Source organism: Microtus pennsylvanicus, chromosome 3 (genome assembly GCF_037038515.1).
Source record: "Microtus pennsylvanicus isolate mMicPen1 chromosome 3, mMicPen1.hap1, whole genome shotgun sequence".
In the NCBI taxonomy this organism is placed as follows: Eukaryota; Metazoa; Chordata; class Mammalia; order Rodentia; family Cricetidae; genus Microtus; species Microtus pennsylvanicus.
The window spans coordinates 4,717,158-4,736,180 of record NC_134581.1 but is presented as its reverse complement, the minus strand read 5'-3'; the positions used below and the strand labels follow the sequence as shown (position 1 = coordinate 4,736,180).

The 19,023-nt window shown below is 47.9% G+C and overlaps 1 protein-coding gene across 3 annotated transcripts in view; it reads right to left on the bottom strand.

The window, feature by feature from the left end:
- Positions 1-241: 241 nt before the first annotated feature.
- The window catches only part of Scn10a (sodium voltage-gated channel alpha subunit 10), a 96,657-nt gene continuing 77,875 nt past the window's right edge, over positions 242-19,023 (bottom strand). For 2 of the 3 annotated variants that reach the window (XM_075964160.1, XM_075964161.1), the window contains exons 21-27: positions 13,835-13,957; positions 12,676-12,960; positions 9,269-9,322; positions 8,098-8,238; positions 7,129-7,233; positions 4,912-5,182; positions 242-1,458 (exon numbers count right to left, since the gene is read on the bottom strand). In XM_075964160.1, coding sequence (XP_075820275.1) covers positions 242-1,458; positions 4,912-5,182; positions 7,129-7,233; positions 8,098-8,238; positions 9,269-9,322; positions 12,676-12,960; positions 13,835-13,957 — 2,196 coding nt within the window. Of the gene's footprint in view, positions 1,459-4,911; positions 5,183-7,128; positions 7,234-8,093; positions 8,239-9,268; positions 9,323-12,675; positions 12,961-13,834; positions 13,958-19,023 lie in introns of all 3 variants that reach the window. The other variant, XM_075964159.1, reaches the window with a different exon arrangement.

Sequence of the window (19,023 nt, the reverse complement as noted above, 5' to 3'; positions counted from 1 at the left end):
ATCACAACCAAAATAAACGGGGCAGTGACGTTTAATGGAAATTTGGAAGGGCTGTCAAAGCAGAGATGTATTTTTGTCTTTTGATTCCTGTTGGTATGGGGGCTTTCTCAAGGATGTCCCCATTCAGCTCTGACACAGTGACCAGAGGCATGCATTGGTGAGGCTGAGTGCCCCCCCTAGAGGGAAGGAGTTCACAGCAGAGGAAGACATTTGAACCTGCCCCGTGCATGCCGGAGTGTCTTCACTGAGGTCCAGGGCTGTTCCCCTCCTTACTGGTGACTTCGTCTTCATTTTGCATTGAGCTGGATGTACTAATGTTGACCCTGTCACTCAGGCCCCTGGTGACACTATCATAGGATGGTGGAAAAGATGTGGCAGAAGCAGTTTCTGATTTGTCTGGGAGCCCTCCACCATCATTTGCCATGAACGGAACATAGCCTTCACCAGGGAGTGGGCCGTCCTCCTCTTCAGCCCTGGGTACGCTAAGGGGGTTGGAGAGCGTCAAGGAGCGTTGTAACACATAGCTCCGATAGGCCTTTTGAATGACAGTGGCTGAGATGGCTTCCTGCTTCCATCGGAGGGTGGTTGCTATTGGTTCATAGGACTCTTTGGAAAGATTAGTGGCCATAAATTTCTCTTCCATATTAGTCTTCAGAGAATCCAACTCTCCAGATTCTCCCAAGACATTCTTCGTGAAGGCAAAGAGGATGTCCAAACAGTGGATCTTATCTCCAGGGACCAGTGGCAGGTCCATCTGGATCAATATGTTCTGGTTTGGCTTTGGGATTCTAAGAGGGCCGGAGAGTGTGTCTGCAAAGTCCGAGAGGGCAGAAAAGGCAATGAACTGAGTGGCCTTGGGGTCGAACTTCTCCCAGGTCTCATAGAACATGTCAAAGTCATCCTCGCTCAGGGGCTCCGTGCTCTCTTCCGTGGCCACATTGAAGTTCTCCAGGATCACAGCGATGTACATGTTGACCACGATGAGGAAGGAGATGATGATGTAGGTGGTGAAGAAGACGATGCCCACTGCTGGGCTCCCACAGTTCCCCCGGGAGCCATTGCTGTTGGGCAGATTGGGGTCACAGTATGGGGGCCCCGTGTTGAGGATGGGGCTGAGGAGGCCGTCCCAGCCGGCTGATGTGGTGATCTGGAAAAGGCACAGCATGCTGTTGCCGAAAGTCTTGAAGTTGAACATGTCGTCAATGCCAGCCTCTTCCACAACATTGGCGAAGCTGGCCATGCCGAAGATGGAGTAGATGAACATGACGAGGAAGAGCAGGAGGCCAATGTTGAAGAGGGCGGGCAGGGACATCATGAGGGCGAAGAGCAGCGTGCGGATCCCCTTGGCCGCTCGGATCAGCCTGAGGATGCGGCCGATTCTGGCCAGACGGATGACCCGGAAGAGTGTCGGGGAGAAGTAATTTTCGAGTGACGTAAGGATTGCAGAAAACACCAGACCTGCAACACGATGGAAAATTATTAATTAGTGTCTCAAACCATGAGCTCTGGTGAAGTTGGCTATGAGCATGTGTCCTCCTCTTTTCTCAGTATAGACGCCCATATTTGAAGAGTCTGGGCCTTAGCCTGACCTGCTCGTCAGTAACTGTCCGTGGTGGTAACCATTCCTCCCTCAGGCTATTTTTTGACCTTTCTACTATGTTTTTATCATTCTCCCAACCCAGAACAACTTATTAGTCAGCCTCTAAAACCCTGTCGTCTTCAACACACCATGCATGTGTGGGAATATCACACAGTGAATCCCATTAATTTGTTCAGTTGATACATGTCAATCATCATTAACAACCGTCTCTCTTCCACAGCCAAGTTCAGCCGGAAATGACTGTATCTCCTCCACATGCCCACAATGCTTTGCTTCCAACGTGACATAGCCCACCACGTTCATTTCCCCACCCTGGTTCTGTGCTCCGGATAGGTTAGGACCCGCTCTGATTTGTCCCCTTATTTCCTACTGTGAAGATTGACTCAGTTCCTGGCACATGGTCCCTCAGATAATTGTATGGAATTCACATTAATTATAAGGAGGCCTAGGAGTTGGGCGACTTGCTGGCAGATAAACAAGAAGGTTCTGAATGGCCAGCTGTCTATACAATGGTTTTAATTTATCTCCTTCATTCCCAGCTGTACTTGAACTCTATGTTAGGGTCTGGAGATAGGATTTTTCAGGGTCAGTTATGCCCTGTAATCCTAAGCATGAGAAGGGAAGAAAGATGAAGGATGCATGTACCACTACATGGCATCTAATATGAGATCATGTATATGTCAAGTGTGCATCTATGAATTTAATTGAGATCATTTGTTTGCCATGTATGCATCTATGACATCTAATGTGAGATCATGTATGCATCATGTATGCATCTACGACATCTAATATGAAACAATGTATACCTCATGTATGCATTATATGACATCTAGTATGAGATCATTTATATGTCACATATGAATTTATGATATCTAATATGAGATCATGTATGCACCATGTATGCATCTATAACATCTGAGATCATGTATAGATCATGAATACACCTATGACATCTGAGATCATGTATAGATCATGAATACATCTATGACATCTGAGATCATGTATAGATCATGAATATATCTATGACACCTATAAGAGATCATGTACACATCATGTGTGCGTCTTTAGTTTTCTCGGGATTGTTCAGAAGAAACAGAGAATGCAAACTTCCAATAATAAATGTCTTTCTGGTGTGAAGGCAGGATGGGGGAAAAGAAGAAAGATGAACAGGTGATTCTTCAGGTGGTTTCCAGTCTGCGTCTATAGGGATTCCTGCCCAGTGCTATGTAGGAACCGGGAACTGTTAGAAAAAAGCCCTCAGCATAGGGCATGTGGTTTTTCTGTATCATCAATATGGATATCTATAAAGCAACTCCCATCAAAATGTCCTCTCAACTCTCTTATTTTGAAAGACAGATGAAACGAAACAAACAAATGAAAACCAAAACTCACTAGCCAATCGACATCAGAAGCTTCTGTTGCACTCGGTCACAGAGAAGTCATAGAGGACAGATCTCCGTAGAGTTCTTCTCATTTGCTGCTGTCTGCTTGATGTTTTTGAGGGAGTGTCCCTCCACAGCCCAGACTGATCTCAAAGTCACAATATTCATCCTGCCTCAGCATCTCAAGGGCTTAGATTATAGGCATGAAACACCATTCCCAGCCAATAGGGTGGGTCTCGCACTAACGAACCAATGAACTGATTGATTAGGAGAAGACTTTCAGAGGCAACTGATATGTCTATGGTGTTGACAGCGGAAATGCTTCCGTGGACATACAAACCTCAAACCTGAAAGGTTGTATATATTAAATGCATGTGTATTTTTTGGTATGTCATTCTTAATAAAGACATTTTAGAAAATCCACCAGCAATACCAAGATAAAGCAAAGCCAGATTAAAGCCTCAAACAAATAAATGCAACCCAAGCCTCTGTTTTGCCACCAGGGTAGGACAAGTGACGAATTGCTGTCGGTTGTAGGAGATGCCATTAGCTCTCGATAGTAAATCAATGGGAAATTAAGCCCACAGCTGGCTGTGCACTGACACGAGCAGTAGGCGGGTCAGAATATAACTGGCAAAGATATTTTTATGATTCAATACAAAGTTGGTGAGTCAGGATGTGTCCTGTCAAGAGTCAAGCAGCAGCTAAACAACTAGTCCCGGGACAATGTGACAGTCTTCATTGTCAACTCGGCTGGATTTAGAATAACCTGGACACAGTTCAGACATGTCTCAGGACCTTTCTGAGAAGCTTAGCTTTTAGACCAACCCTAAATGTAGGTGATGCCATCCCATGGGCTGGGGTCCTGGACTGAATGAACAGGAGGAAGTGAGATTTACACCAGCATCCATTACTCTCTGCTTCCTGACTGGGGATTCAACCTGATCTCACACCTCATGCTATCGCTGCTGGGTCACCCCACCACAGTGGCCACATCCCTTCTTAAATCATGAGCCCAAAGTGGTCATTTACTCTTCAGTGACTAGTCGGGTATTTGGCAGCATTAGTTGGAAGAGTAACTGATACAGACAGTTTCTCAGTTGTTGTGGGAGGGAGCTAGGTCATCAGAAGAACACAGGCTGGTCTAAGTTCTGATCTGCCTCCTGCAGAGTGTGTTACTGCATAATATTCCTAATCTCTGAGGCTCCATTCTAAACGGGTAAGATAAGGTCAACGGCACCTCCTTCAAAGGGGCTGCCAATCCGGGGCACACAGCCCAGCTCAGAACTCAGTAAGCAATCAGTTACAGTGACTCCATTTCTCAATCCAGATTCCGACTCTAGACACCACTGCACCCAAAATATCGAACCTTCAACAAGACCCCAGTGTCTTTACAGCATTGATCTCATTGCATTGAGCCCTTCACTTTTCTGTCACCCCACGATCACACAATGAAGCCCACCGACTGTCTTCTTTTCCTGAGAACACCATGGGGCATTATCGTCTGCTGCCTTTGGAAGACCACACAAATTGGGCTCTTCTAACCTGTACCAAGTGTTTTGAAAAAACAAGCTGAGGCTGGGGCGACGGCTCAGTGGGTAAGGTCCCACAGAGCTGGGTGTGGAAGTGTGTGCCTGTAATCTCAAGGCTCTTACAGCAAGATGGGAGGCGGAGACAGGGGAATCCTCCACAGTTTGCGGGCCAGCTAGCCTGGTGTACGAAGCAGAGGACAATAAGGGACTCTGGATCAAACAATGTGGAAGGTGAGGGCTGACACAGGGGAGCCCTGACCTCCACCATGGTACACATGCACCTGCACACATGCACACAGAGTTTTACAAGTGAGTTGGCTGCTTCCTTGGTTTTAAAATAATAGCTAAACAACCCCAAGCAGGAATGAGGCTTCCCCAGGCCATGGCTGCCACTCACTCCCAATGGACAGGATGACCACGATGAAGTCAAACACATTCCAGCCGTTGGTGAAGTAGTACTGACGCAGGGCGATCATCTTCAGCACACACTCGCCCGTGAAGACGGCCACGAAGAACTGGTTGATCCCACCCAGGACCTTGGTCTTCTCTTCACTCTGGTCGTCAGTCTCCACCATCATGGTGACCATGTTGAGGCAAATGAGGACCATAATGGCGATGTCAAAAGCTTGCCTGGTCACGATGTCAAACACAAAGCCCTGATACTTATTCTGAGAAAGAAAGGGCAGTGTCAGGCCAGCCTGTTCTAGTCTCCTGAATCCAGCACCTCATTATGAGAGCTCTTTAGGCTCCAGTCTTGGGCATCCTTGGCTTCTGACCCCATCCTTTTCCCTTGATCTCTCCAGCCTGCGAGTTGACATGTGTGCAGTGTTTGCTAATTATGTGCCTCTATCCCAAACTGCAACCTCTCTGAGGGCGGGAACTGTGTCCATCTTGCTTACAGCTCTGATTCTAGCGTCTGCATAGTGCCTGCCATGGAATTTGTGTGAATGGAAGATAGAATGAGCAGCTGCAAGTCAACCTCCCAACTAGCTTGACTAATCCTGTACAGAGTCACTTACAGAGTGGACTGACCAGGGTCCCTCATGTGTGGCACCAGGGGTGGGGCCAAAGAACCTCCTATAGCCTTACCAGGATGCTTCAGAAGCTTCCAAGTGGGCGAAGGGAAGCTGCCACAAGGCTGATGCCCCCTGCTGCTTCACAGCGCAGGGGGTTTGCTGCCCTGCTGGGTTAGAGCAGAGAACCTGACCACAGAGGGCCTGGCTCTTGGCTTGACTGTTGGCTGCTGTCCTGGGAGGGGAGTGGCTTTGCTGAGCCACTAAGCCCTCATGTGTCATTGTGAAAATGGAGAGAAAAGAAGAGGCCCATTCATGGTTACATGACTTCTAACTAAACCAAACAAGCCACAGATGAGGGTTAGATATTCCAACGTTTGGCTGTTCCTGGCTCAGCCTGTGGGCGGGGCTCACATCTCGGCAACCCTCTGTGTGCTTAGAGACGATGGAGGGTGAATGATAACATGACAGACAGATGTCGAATTCCAGGAGCAGAGCCAGGCAGTGAGGTCTACTCTCCTCCTCACGGGGAGGACCGACCCAATGCCGTCACTGGAGGACATGGAGGGTCAGGGCTAAAACTTCATTGGAAGCAATGGTATCCACCTACAATTCCTATTCTGATCATGTTGCCTGGAATTCCAACACTAGCCCATGCCTTCATATCTATGGGATACTGTTTGAGATTGAGCACACCCTATCCCAGGGACAATGAGAAGAAGAAGCTCCAGTGACTTGTGGGCTGGAGAGGCCAGAGAAAAAAATATCAAAAGTTTGATTATTCTAAACAGAGTGGTCCAAACACAGGACTCTCTGGCTCATCATTGCTGTGAGGTCAGTGAAGGCCATGGAACTCAGCACTGTCGTGGGGGCCAGGAAAGGCCACGGAACTCAGATGCTTGCTTCTATAAACCTTGACATGAACCCATTCACTGGGCACAGCCTTTATCCCGAATTGTTTAATTCTGAGCCTGCTCCCACCCATTGGAGTTTCTGCATGTGTGGGTGCTTGTGTGTGTGTGTCCTGAGAGGCCCGCAGAAAGCCTTGCACTCTCTTGCTCAGACTTATCCAAAAGCAGTTATTTTCATCTTATGGGATCTGGAAGGAACATTCCACCCTACAGAGCTGGAGCCGCCTGCCATTCCTGATCAGGGCTTCATCAGAGATGTTTGAACAGCCTCAGATCGACACACATTTTTTACAAATAAAGTGTGCTGAAGATGAGCAGTCTCCCTTTTCCTCCTGCAAACATTCTGATGCCTTGTACTCACCAAGCCTGGAGTAACTTATCTAAGGACCACGCTTAGAAATTCTAACTACTCTTTCTATTCCATGATTGTTTCCAAATCCACAATAAAACCTTCAGTTGTTGGGAGATGCAGAGCTCGTCAGAAAGGCTTATTTGAGGCACCCATCGGAGCTGTTTTCACTTCATTTAAACTTCTCATCTTTGGGGGTCTGGGAACCTCATCACTTCCACCTCTGAACTTGTCCCCATCTCCTCCGTACAGCGATGCTCAGGCGTCTACTCCATCCACTTCCACCCCTGAACTTCTGAATCAACAAACCTCCTCTGATACAGAGAAACTCAGGGGCTCACCCTGGGCCTCGGGATGGGCTTCTGGGGCTTCTTGGAGCCCAGCTTCTTCATGGCATTGTAGTACTTCTTCTGCTCCTCCGTCATGAAGATGTCCTGGCCCCCTAGGTAGAGGAGAGGGACACACCAATGTTATTAAAAATAACGAGATCCCCCCAGAGATGCCAAAGCCAGAGTGTCGAATAGCAAAGACCTTTTCATCTTCTCCGCAGGAAGGATCAGGGATGTCTGGACGGAGAGGGGATGAACCCGTTGCAGACTCCCTGCCTGGGTGTCTGCAGCCAGATGCTCTACCCAGCGCCATGCCCACTAAACTCTGAGAGGAGCACCTGGATATGAGCCACGGGCTGGGCTTCTTGAGTAAAGCTGATTTCTGTCCTACAGTACGAGAGTGAAGAGGGCTTGGGAACAGGAGACTATGTAGGCACAATGAGAAAACCTCTTATACCTTTAGCATTCATATTTTATATTAGAAATATAAATAAGTGTTTGGGATTAGGTTTCTATGAAGCCAAGGAAAGTATGGAGGCAAGAACCTTCTTTTTCATTCCAAGAGGGTTGGGACTCTGCCAGTGCCCGAGGCCTTGGCCCTTCCTGAGATGTCCTAACTCAGGCCACTGGGGGATTAAAGTTCTAGAGTCCCAGGTGCTGGAGCCTTTATCTCCCTGGTTGTACTTAATGAGGCATCATCTGTGTGGGGTCACTCGGCTCCAGCTGAGAAGACCAAGGTCACTTTACTAGATGATGGGGAACCTTGGGGAGCATTGATGACACTGCAAATAGAGCTTCCCCAGCAGTGGCAGCATCAGGCACCAGACAGTGGTGAGGACCAAACCCAGGGGACAAATATCAGCTTGGCGCTACAGACGGGAAGCGCTGTATCACTGGCTTTTAGCCACGAGGCCACAGCTGTCCAAGGGGTCGGAAGTGCGGGATTCATCACCACGGCCGAGACACTCGAGCCCCACTTATCTTTTTTTTCTGTTGATTGAAGTTGTCAATTATGACCCCAACAAAGAGATTCAGCGTAAAGAAGCCACCAAAGATGATGAAGACGACGAAGTATATGTACATATACAAGCTGTACTCCCACTGAGGCTGGCTGTTGATCGTCTGTGGTTGAGACAGGGAGATGTGAGGAGGCACATGCCTTAGGTTTCCCCTGAGAGCCAACCCTGAGTCAAGGCCCCGGTGCTTTATCCTGTAAAGCAGGATTGCCTGAGGGGTTGGGAGAAGCAACAGATGATAAAAGGCTGGTGGAGGGGTATTATTTATTAGCTAGGCCACGCTGTAGGCAACTGAAGCTCCATCCTGACGAGAACACACCCCAGTGTGGGCCCACTAAAGAACAGAGAAGTTGTAAGCCTTGTCTATCAGCTTCTGAGACTTATTAATGAAAGTTGCCTGGAAATGTCCCATCCCCTGTCCTGCTGGGAGAAGCCACTAAGTAACATCTGATGGACTGAAGAATCGCTTCAAGCAGAGGATGGGAATCCCAGAGGACTCCAGGGGTTAAGAGGGCCGGTCAGTTGTGCCTACCATGGCAGGAAGGGACCTTAGCCGTCAGCCACATTACCGCTTAGGACTGGAACGTGAAACAGCTTCTGCTTCACTAGTGTTTGGACACTGGGGCCCCAGTTGGTGCCGCCATTTGGGAAGGCTGTGTAAGTTTTAAAACTGAAAGTCTTACTGGAAGAAACATTATTTCCTGTCCACTCTGCTTCCTCACAGACTGCAATGTGACCAGCTGCCTCCCGCTCTTGTCATGTTTTCCAGGCCACGAGAGGCCAGACCTCCTTTGATCTGTCAGTCAAAATAAGCCCTCCTTTCCATTCCTTCTTGTCAGGTCATAGCAACAAGAAAAGTAACGAATAAAACCACCGCTGTCCAGCTGTCTGTCCATGTTCTCAACAGTGAGCGATAGACATACTCGAGAAGCCTAAGGAGCCCACGTGGAAGGCTAGTTGGGCTCAAATGCCCCAAAACGTAGCAGCTGGATGCTGCTACAGGGATAGGCTGTGGGAAGCTGTGTAAGCCTGAGTCTTCTGGCAGGATGGCTATTTAAATCTCATCCCAGATACAGTCAGCATCCCAGATATAGGACACAGAGGGAAGGCTATGGGTGCCGGGAGCTGAGACTCACCTCTCTGGAATCCACAGCAGCATACATAATTTCCATCCAGCCTTTGAAGGTTGCCTGGAAACAAGAAGTGGAGGACAATTAGCATCTGTCCATCTAACTGGACCCTTCCTAGTCCATGGTGGCTCAGGGAAAGAGAGCAAGATGTGAAGAGACTTGGGGAGGAAAAAGCATAGGCAGAAAAGGAAGGAAGTCTCTGGGTGACTGGACCAAACTCACATGATTTCAAGTAACCCAGAGTAGTGTGGTATTAAAAACCTGGAACTTTCTAGAATATGGCCTCAGCTGGGACTCTAGTCACTATAGAGACACCTGGCACAGGCTGTTCTATGCTCTGCTGGGGCTGCCATTTTCTCAATCAGTTTCCCAGATGATGTACACGACATAAGAATAGATACACATTTTTTAAAAAGTTATCCTGGATTTTTTGTTTTTCCATATGAAGTTGAGTATTGATTTTCAAGATTTGTGTTGGGATTTTAATGTGGATTGTATTAACTCTATAGATTTCTATTGTTAAGGTGGACATTTTTCATGTTAATCCTACTGATCCATGAGCATGGGAAATATTTCCATCTTCTGTGTTTTCTCCAATGTTTTTCAAAGACTTAAAGTTCTTGTCATGCAAGTCTTTCACTTGCTTGGTTACAGTTATACCAAGGTATTTTATGTTATTTGTGGCTATTGTGAAGGGTGTTTTTTTCTCTGATTTCTTTCTAAGCCTGTTTATTGTTTGTATATGTAGAGGGATACTGATTTTTTTTTAAGTTAATCTTGTATCCAGCTACTTGACTAAAGGTGTTTATCAACTATAAGAGTTCCCTGGTAGAATTTTTGGGGTCACGTATGCATACTATCATCTCACTGTGAATAATGATACTTTGACTTCTTCCTTTCCAATTTGTATGCCCTAGGTCTCCTTTAGTTGTCTTACTGCTCTAGCCAGAACTTCAAGAACTATGTTGAATAGCTATGGAGAGAGTTGACAGCCTTCTCTTGGTCCTGATTTTAGTGTAATTGCTTTGTGTTTCTAACCTGGAAACAACCTAGATGCCCCTCAACTGAAAAATAGCTGAAGAAAATGCTGTACATCCACATAATGAAGTACTACTCAGCTGTTAAAAACAATGATATCATGGAATTTGCAGGCAAATGGATGAAACTAGAAAAAATCATCCTGAGTGATGTTGTGGGATATTTGTACACTGTGTGAATATATATTGCTATGATTGCTTTAATAAAGAGCTGAATGGCCAATAGCTAGGCAGGAGGTATAGGCAGGACTTCCAGGAAGAGAGAGGGAGTAGAAAGAGGAATCAAGGCACATGAGAGAGATGCCAAGATATGCAGAACAAGCAAGACATACAGGAAGAACAGGAACAGTCACACGTCATGTGGCAGCAAGTAGACAAATAGAAATGGGTTAATTTGTAAGAACTAGTTAGGAACAAGCCATAGCTGAGGCCAAGCTTTCATAACTGATAATAAGTCTCCATGTCATGACTTGGGAGCTGATTGGTGGGACAGAGAAAGACTCACTATAGAGTGAGGTAGCCCAGATCTAGAAAGACAAACATGGTATGTACTCATTTATAAGTGGACTTTAGTGGTAAAGTAAAGGAGGACGATACTACAGATCCAGGGAGGCTAAGTAGCGAGAAGGGCTCAAGAGGGGACACTTGGATCTCCCTGGGAAGAGGAAGTAGAAATTTCACGGGTGGACTGGGGGGTGGAAACATAGGGGATCAGGTAGGGGAGGGATGGTGAGGGAGAGTACTGAGAGACATGACTGGAAAAGGGGGTCATTCCATGATCAGGTAGAAGCCTGCTGCAAGGGAAACTCTCAGGAATTTACAAGGATGACCCCAGCCAAGACTCCAAGCAATAGGGAGTGTGTAGCCTAAACTGGCCATCTCCTGTGACCAGGCAAGACTTCTGGTGGAGAGATTGGGACACCAAGCCAACTATATAACCTTCGACCTACAGTCTGTCCCGCCTGTAGGATGTGTCGAGGGAAGTGCGGCATAGAGATTATGGGAGTGGCCGAGCAATGGCTGTACAGCCCGAGACCCACACCACAAGTGTGAGCCCACCCCAGCATTGTCTGGAGCACCAGGACACGGAGGCTGGATGGTCCAGAGCCCTGGGGCAGAGCCAAACATGACTGGAGAAGAAAATGTCAATGAAATGATGCCTAACGATATTCTGCTGTACTCATAGGTGGGTGCCTAGCCTTCATCAGAGAGCCTTCATCTAGTAATGGATGGAAACATGCAGAGACCCACAGCCAAATATTAGGCCCAGCTTTGGGAATCCTGCTGAAGAGAGGGAGGAAGGATTGTAAGAGCCAGAGGGGTCAAGGACATTACAAGAAAATGCACAGAATCAACTAACCTGGCTCAGAGGAACTCACAAAGACTGAACTGACATCCGGGACACCTGCCTGGAAATGACCCAGGCCCTCTGCATATATGTGACAGTTGTATAGCTTGGTCCTCTTGTGGGGCTCCTTACAGTGGGAGCAGGGGTTATCTCTGACTCTTTTACTGGCTTTGGGACCCCATTCCTCATACTGGGTCGCCTTGCAAGCCTTAATACCAGGATGTACTTAGTCTTGCTGCAACTTGTTATGCCATGCTTTGCTGATGTCCATGGGAGGCCTGCCATGTGGTTGCTAGGAACTGAATTCATGACCTCTGGAAGAGTAGCCAGCACCCTTAACTTCTGAGTCATCTCTCCAGCTCCCCTTTTCTGAACAGAACAAAGGAGGAGTGGTTTGTCCATTTTTCTCATGAAGCCACAAGTCCTGCATCCAGTTCTGACTGTGATTTCCAGGGGTTAAGCGCAGTGCCTAGCAGACCACAGCTACAGAGGCTGTTTGTTCCCTGAATGCATGAGCAGAGGGGGAGATTGAGGAACTCACAGGCAAACATATGTCACAGATGTGTAAGTAGCTGTAACCACACTTCAACAAACATAGTGCTGGACAAAAATGTAGATGTAGACAGACGAGGTACAAATAAATAGTGTGAACGTGCTTCACTGCTATCACCAATATTATCCACCATTGCAGCAAACTTAATTAGCTATAATTAGTTATCGTACAGGAGATAATGGGAAGTGAAAGATGGAGCCATGTGGACATGCCTCTTCTGGGCATCCTGTCGCTTGGATGGCTCACCTTTTAGCCTTCCATCTCAGGCAGACTTAGCCAGCATTAGCCCTGTGAGCTCACACTCCCCAGTGAGGGCCTCTAGTCTAGTGGTGTCCATGGAGATAGAGACTGACTCCAGCTTAAGCTCAGTGCTGCCTCCTGTGATGTCTTTATGTAGCATCGCCGGGAAGAACCTGGAAGCTCCCTTTACTAAGCAGCCAAAGGAATGGAAATGATGGATTCAGGGTTGACTCACCACCTGAAGAAGAGCTAGGTAACCCATAGCAACATTGTCAAAGTTGACTTTCACGTTGACCCAGAAGTAGTGGCCAGTGTAGTTTTGGTTGTAACAGTCAGACTTATTTGTCACAACGGTTGAATTCACAATAGAAAACAGATTATCGCTGGTGTCGATGCACTTTGAAAATTTCCCCGCAAAGAAGTTCACGCCCATGATGCTGAAGATGAGCCAGAAGATGAGGCAGACGAGGAGGACGTTCATGATGGAGGGGATGGCGCCCACCAGCGCATCCACCACTACCTGGTGGGAAACAGAAAAGGACCTGAAATCCCCCAAATGTCACTTCTCTGTCATGCATATACCCGCACACGGAGGCTGAAGACAGCCTGCGGTGGCATCATTTCACCACCTCCTCTGAGGCAGTTTCTCCTTGACCTTGAACTCACCTAGTAGGGTAGGCTGGCTGCCAGTGAGCCCCACTTGACTCTGCCTGGCCAGCAGAGAGTATAAATGTGTGTCTCCATGCCTGCCTTTTAAAATTACACTTTTCGCATGGGTTCTGGGTTTGAATTCAGATCCTCATGCTCGTGAGGTGGGAACTGGAGAAATTAAGCTCTCTCCAGCCCACAAGCCAATTTGAAAACTCCATTGTTATTTGTGAAGCTATGGCCACTGCTTCAAGTCAGTGATGGAGGTGGGACAGGGAGGAGAAGCAACGGGGCAGGTGGCAGAGACAAGCCATAGGATGTAAAAACTATCCAGAGAGATGCTGGCTGCGGTGCTGAGCCGAGGTTATCTCTGCATTTATTCAGAGTGTCAGGGAAGAGATTCACTTGTCACAGGGAAATGGGACAGTAGGTACTCTGTGTGTGCTCAGGAATAAGACTAGAAGCCAGGGAACAGCCAGGACCACGTCTCCAAGGGAGTGAGATCTGAGGCCTGGAGCCGGTGGCACTTGTGGGAGATGAGAAAAGAGGGTCTTACAGTCTGACTTGAGGGAGACAAGAGTCAGCTTGCACAGTGTCACCGAGATCTGAACAGGAAGGGACAACACAGATCTGATACCTGGACATGTGGACTGCCCCATGGGTCAGTGGTAAGGAGGACAGGGGTGGGGGAAGCAGGGGAAGGTTTGCCAAATGCTGTGGGTGAAAAGTTCTGAGATGGGTCTTACCCTCATGCCTTCGAATCGAGACAGAGCCCGCAGTGGCCGGAGAGCGCGGAGAGTCCGAAGGGCTTTGATGGACGCCACATCCGAATATTCGAGGATCTTGGCTATGAGGCTTGTCAGGGAGATCTGGTGCAGGCAGAGAGCATAGCATTATTCTGGGGGTCTAGAATGTCAGCCGCTGGAAAGAGAAAGCACCTCTATTCCCCGTCTCCCAGGTCCTGCTCTGTCTGTCTAGCCCAGGCGAAGTTCTAGAAAGTCCTTTGCTTTTACTGAATTAAAAGGTTTATTAGTATATACTAATTATACACAATGGCTTCATTATGTTTTCATAAGTATATATATAATAATATGGTTTATATGGTTTGGTCACATCCACCTCCCGTGATTTTCTACTGTCTCCCCCATCCTCCCCTGAACCCCTTCTCTTCCAATTAGGTACCTTTTTACTTTCATGCCGCGTGTGTGTATGTGTGTATTTGTATGTGTGTGTGTGTCTGTCTCACTGAGTTTCATTGGGTTGCCTGCAGGAGCAAGGGCATCTAACTAGTGGCTACACCACCAAGAAAATGTCGCTCCTTCCTCTAGCAACATGAGTTATCTATAGATCCTTGGGGATGGGGGGGCCTCGCAAGCCCCTCCTCAATCATGACAGAATGTTGATGGGCCCAGTCTTGTGCAAATGACAGCTGCTCTGAGTTCAAGAGTGCAATGTTCACGACACGCCCTAAAAATGGCATTTCACAACGTTCTGTCCCTTCCTCTGGATCTTATGTTCTCTCCTCCCCGTCTTCCGTGATGGACTCAAAACCCATTCTTTACTCACATGGACTTTTGGGTTTCTTTTGCTGTGAAGAGACACCATGACCAGAGCAACTCTTATAAATGAAAACATTTAACTGGGCTGGCTTACAGCTTCAGAGGTTCAGTCCATTATCATCATGGTGGTAAATATGGCAGCATGCAGACAGACACGGTGATAAAGAAGGGATGACAGTCCTACATCTTGATCCACAGGCAATAGGAAGTGAACTGTGTCACTGGGCATAGTGTGAGCACAGGAGACCTCAAAACCCACCCCCACAGTGGCTCACTTCCTCCAACAAGGCCACACCCACTCCAACAAAGCCACACCTCCTACTAGTGCCACTCCCTATGGGGACCATTTTTTCCCAAACCACCACAGCAAGAAAACATATTCTCACTCATTGCTATCCCCAGAAACATGTGGTCAAACTTCATTTTTCCTCCAACGGTGCTAGCTGGGCCCCAAGAACCTTGATATTTTGATTGACTTTCAGAGATTTGGGGAGCTGATGCCCCTTCATTGACCTATGATTAAAGCTGATTGTGGTGGTTTAAATGAGAAATGTCCCCCACAAGTTCATGTGTTTGAACACTTGGCCCCTAGCTGGTGATGTTGTTTGAGCAGGTGATGGACCCTATAAGAGGTGGAGCCTTGTTGGAGGAACTGCATTGCTGGGGTCACTGGGGACTGGCTTTGAAGTCTTATATCCTTGTCCTACTTCTTCTCCCCACCCTGCTTCTCTCTCTCTCTGCTTCTTGTGTGAGGGTGAGAGTGTGACCATCTAGCTCCTGCTGCCGTGCTTTCTCTGCCTGTTGTCATGGTTCCCTCTGGAACCATAAACCAAAACAAACCCTTTCTTCACAGCAACAGAAAGGTAACTAATATGCTCATTTTGAGGGATCTAAAAATTAGTCTTGATTGTATCTGCTTAGAAAATTGGGTTGGGAAGAATCCTGCTTGTGTGTATCTGTTTAGGTTCCTCTTGATTCCTGGCTTTGTGGCCTGATGGATTAAGACACTTTTGCCCCTTTTAAAATACAAGATTCAAGTGGAAAGGAGGGGGTCCGACCCCAAGTCAGCTAGTTCTCGTAGCTGGGCAGTTGTCTGAGCTCTAGCTTCAAGAGACATCTGAGGTCCAGCTGAGCAGTGAGTCCCTGTTGCTCCGCCGGTTCTCTTTAGATGCTATCCAAAGGACATCAAAGGACACAGGCTGTCATGAAAAACAGCCACTTCTTGCAGCAACTCTCAAGATACTAGGGGGAAACATTCTGGGGACAAGCTTAGCTTTATGGGACTGAGAGCCAGACCCACAACACCCTGGATGGTGCTGAATTAGGGCTTAGATTACTTACCCTGGCGCCTGTACCAGGACTCTAGAAAGCAAGGAGTTGACACGTAGGTCCCTGTGTCTGAAACAACACCCATCCTCTGAATGGGTGGCCTATTCTACCAGGCCAACAGCGACCACAAAAAACGGGATAGAAAGGACTTCCTTCTTGCATTAACACAAGGCTCCAGACACCATCGGGCCCCCAGCTGCCTGCCTGGCTGAGGACAGCATGGCTCAGGGCCAGCTTTATGGCAGTCTTTTGCACATCTTTCAGGAAAAGCTGTTTCTTGTTCAAACTTTACAGACGGAGCAGACAACCCTGGCCACGCCCACCTCTTGTATCGCTCAGAACACCAGCTCCACAGCTTACCGTCAGGACTAATACTGCGCCTGTCTCCTCCACACTCTATGGTAATTCCGGCTAAGACCCTGGTTCCCTCCCACTTCCACTCTTCTCTAGGACCTCAGCAGTCTGGGTCATGTGACCACAGCCTGTCTCTCTAGCCACATCCTGCTCAGGTCGAATGGTTCTCCGTGTTGAACCTGTGGCCGTGCTTTCAACTCGGAATGGCCTTCCTCTGGCACCTCTCCGCTCTCACTTGTGTTCCTACAGGAAGCTTTCCGAGACACTCTGCTCACCGAGTGCTTCTGTTTCACCTCAGTGGTGACTGTCCTCAGCAGTGTCCACCACACCCACCCTTTGGATACATTTGCTTCTCTGAGTATGTCCGTCTAGGAAGATTAAAGCGTAAACTCCTAGAGGAGATCTCTCTCTCCTCCCACCCCTCCCTTACTTTCTTTACTCTTCCTTTCCCCTCCCCTCCTCCCTTCCTCCTCTCCCCTCTTTTCCTATCCATCTTCCACTCCCCCCATCTCTGTATCCTCCTTCCCTTCATTTCTTTATCCTCCAAATCACTCATTCTTCCTCCCCTTCCCATCCATTCTATCCCCTTTCCTTTTTGGGGACAGGTCTTACTATGTAGCCAGGCTGGCCTCAGACTCCCAGTATTCCTCTGCCAGCCTCTCCGGTGCTGGGATCCCAGGCATATAACACTGTGCCTTGCCGACTGTCTATTTCTTGCTTCCATGTTTCCCAGAGCATTCCATGTAGCAACTTTGCATTTAAAAGATTTTGCAAATAAATATTTGATAGGTGCAAGAAAAGAAAGAATCATGTCGGCATGGATGAAAAGATGGGAGGAAGAAAGGATCAAAGGCCACAAAGATTGGTAGGATAGACAGTTGAGCGCCAGGGTCAGAGAAGGGAAAAAGTGTGGATGAAGGGAAAGGATGGATAGATGAAAGAACGAGCGGCTAAGTAAAATGATGGACAGATGCATGATAGATGGAGAGCCATAGATGAGTGGAAGACATTAGTGAATGGCTGAAAGTTTGGTTAGGTGGATAGCTGGAAGAGAAGGGGATGAATGGACAGTAGGGGGAACATGGCGGGGGGGGGTAGATTGTGCTCTGCTTTCCTTCTGTGGCTGAGATGAAGCATCCCAGGCAGCCAAGGCGAAGAAGGGTTTGCTTGGCTCGTGCTCCAAGCCACAGCCCATCATTGAGGAACTCAAGGCAGAACTCCAGCAGCCGTCACATCCCATCCGCAAGCAGAGCAGAGAACAATGAAGAACTGCTGCTTGTCTTCTCGCTGCTCCTACCCAGCTGTCTTCCCTGTTGTACAGCTCAGGGATCAGCCCACAAATGGGCGCAGCAGACATTCCCGGTGGGCCTTCCAACCCCAGCTAGCAATAAAGGCCATCTCCACGGACATGCCTACAGGCCAGCTAGCTGTAGATAATCCCTCAGTGAAGGCTCTTTCCAGGTGGTCCTCGGTGGGGGGCATTTAAAACTGACAATCAGAGGTTGGCAAAGGAAGTCTGGAAAGATGGTAGACCACATGGATAAAAGGACGCATGCCTGGAGAGATGGTGAATGAGTCTTTGGACAGAAGGGTAAATGCCTGGATATTTGTTTAGAAGAGACATACAGGGGTTAAACACCAATTGGTGAGTGGACAGAGGAAGGCAAGGATGAAGGGAAGAGGAAAAGGTGAGTGGAAAGGGATAGCTGGAAGGAAAAGGGCAGAGAGAAGACTCTTGGGAGGACGGAAGAAAGAAAGGAAAGAAGGAAGGAAGGTAGGAAGGAAGGAAGGAAGGACGAAGAAGTAAATAGTAGAATAGATGGGAAGACGGACACATGGAAGGAAGGACAGACAGCCACAATAAAGAAGAGTCCCCTCTTCCTTCTCCCTTTTCTTCTTTTCAGGACAGGGTTTCTCTGTGTAGCGTTGGCTGTCCTGGAACTCACTCTGCAGACCAGGCTGGCCTAGAACCTACATAGTTCCACCTGCCTCTGCCTCCTGAGTGCTGGGATTGAACGCATGCACCACCACACCCAGTTTAAGAAGAGGCTTCTTACGGAGATGAGGGCTGGAAAACAATGAAGTCTACACAAGCAAGAGCTCTTGGCAGAGTGCGAGACAGAAGAAAGCATTGTCTTCTTATTTGTGAATAATTTCTTGACATGCAGAGGACTGTCACTTGGGACTCAGATTCCAGGCTTCTCAGAGTCCCTATGGCACAGTGACCTGCTACCACTGGCACACTGGTATCAGGAAAGCAGGGAGTTACATGCAGGCCCATTGTGGAGATATTGCCAACTTAGGCTATGATGGAGGAGGGTCATCTTTCTATCTGTTGCTTTCATTGGTTAATTAATAAAGAAACTGCTTGGCCTTTGATAGGACAGAAAATTAGGTAGGCAGAGTAGACAGAACAGAACGCTGGGAGAAAAAAGCTGTGTCAGGCAGTTGCCATGATTCTCCCACTCCAGACAGACGCAGGTTAAGATCTTCCCTGGTAAGCCACCTCGTGGGCTACACAGATTATTAGAAATGGGTTAGATCAATATGTAAGAGCTAGCCAATAAGAGGCTGGAACTAATGGGCCAGGCAGTGTTTAAAAGAATACAGTTTCCATGTAATTATTTCAGGTGTAAAGCTAGCCGGGTGGTGGGATGCAGCCCCGCCGCTCCATCAACAAGGCTAGACAGAAT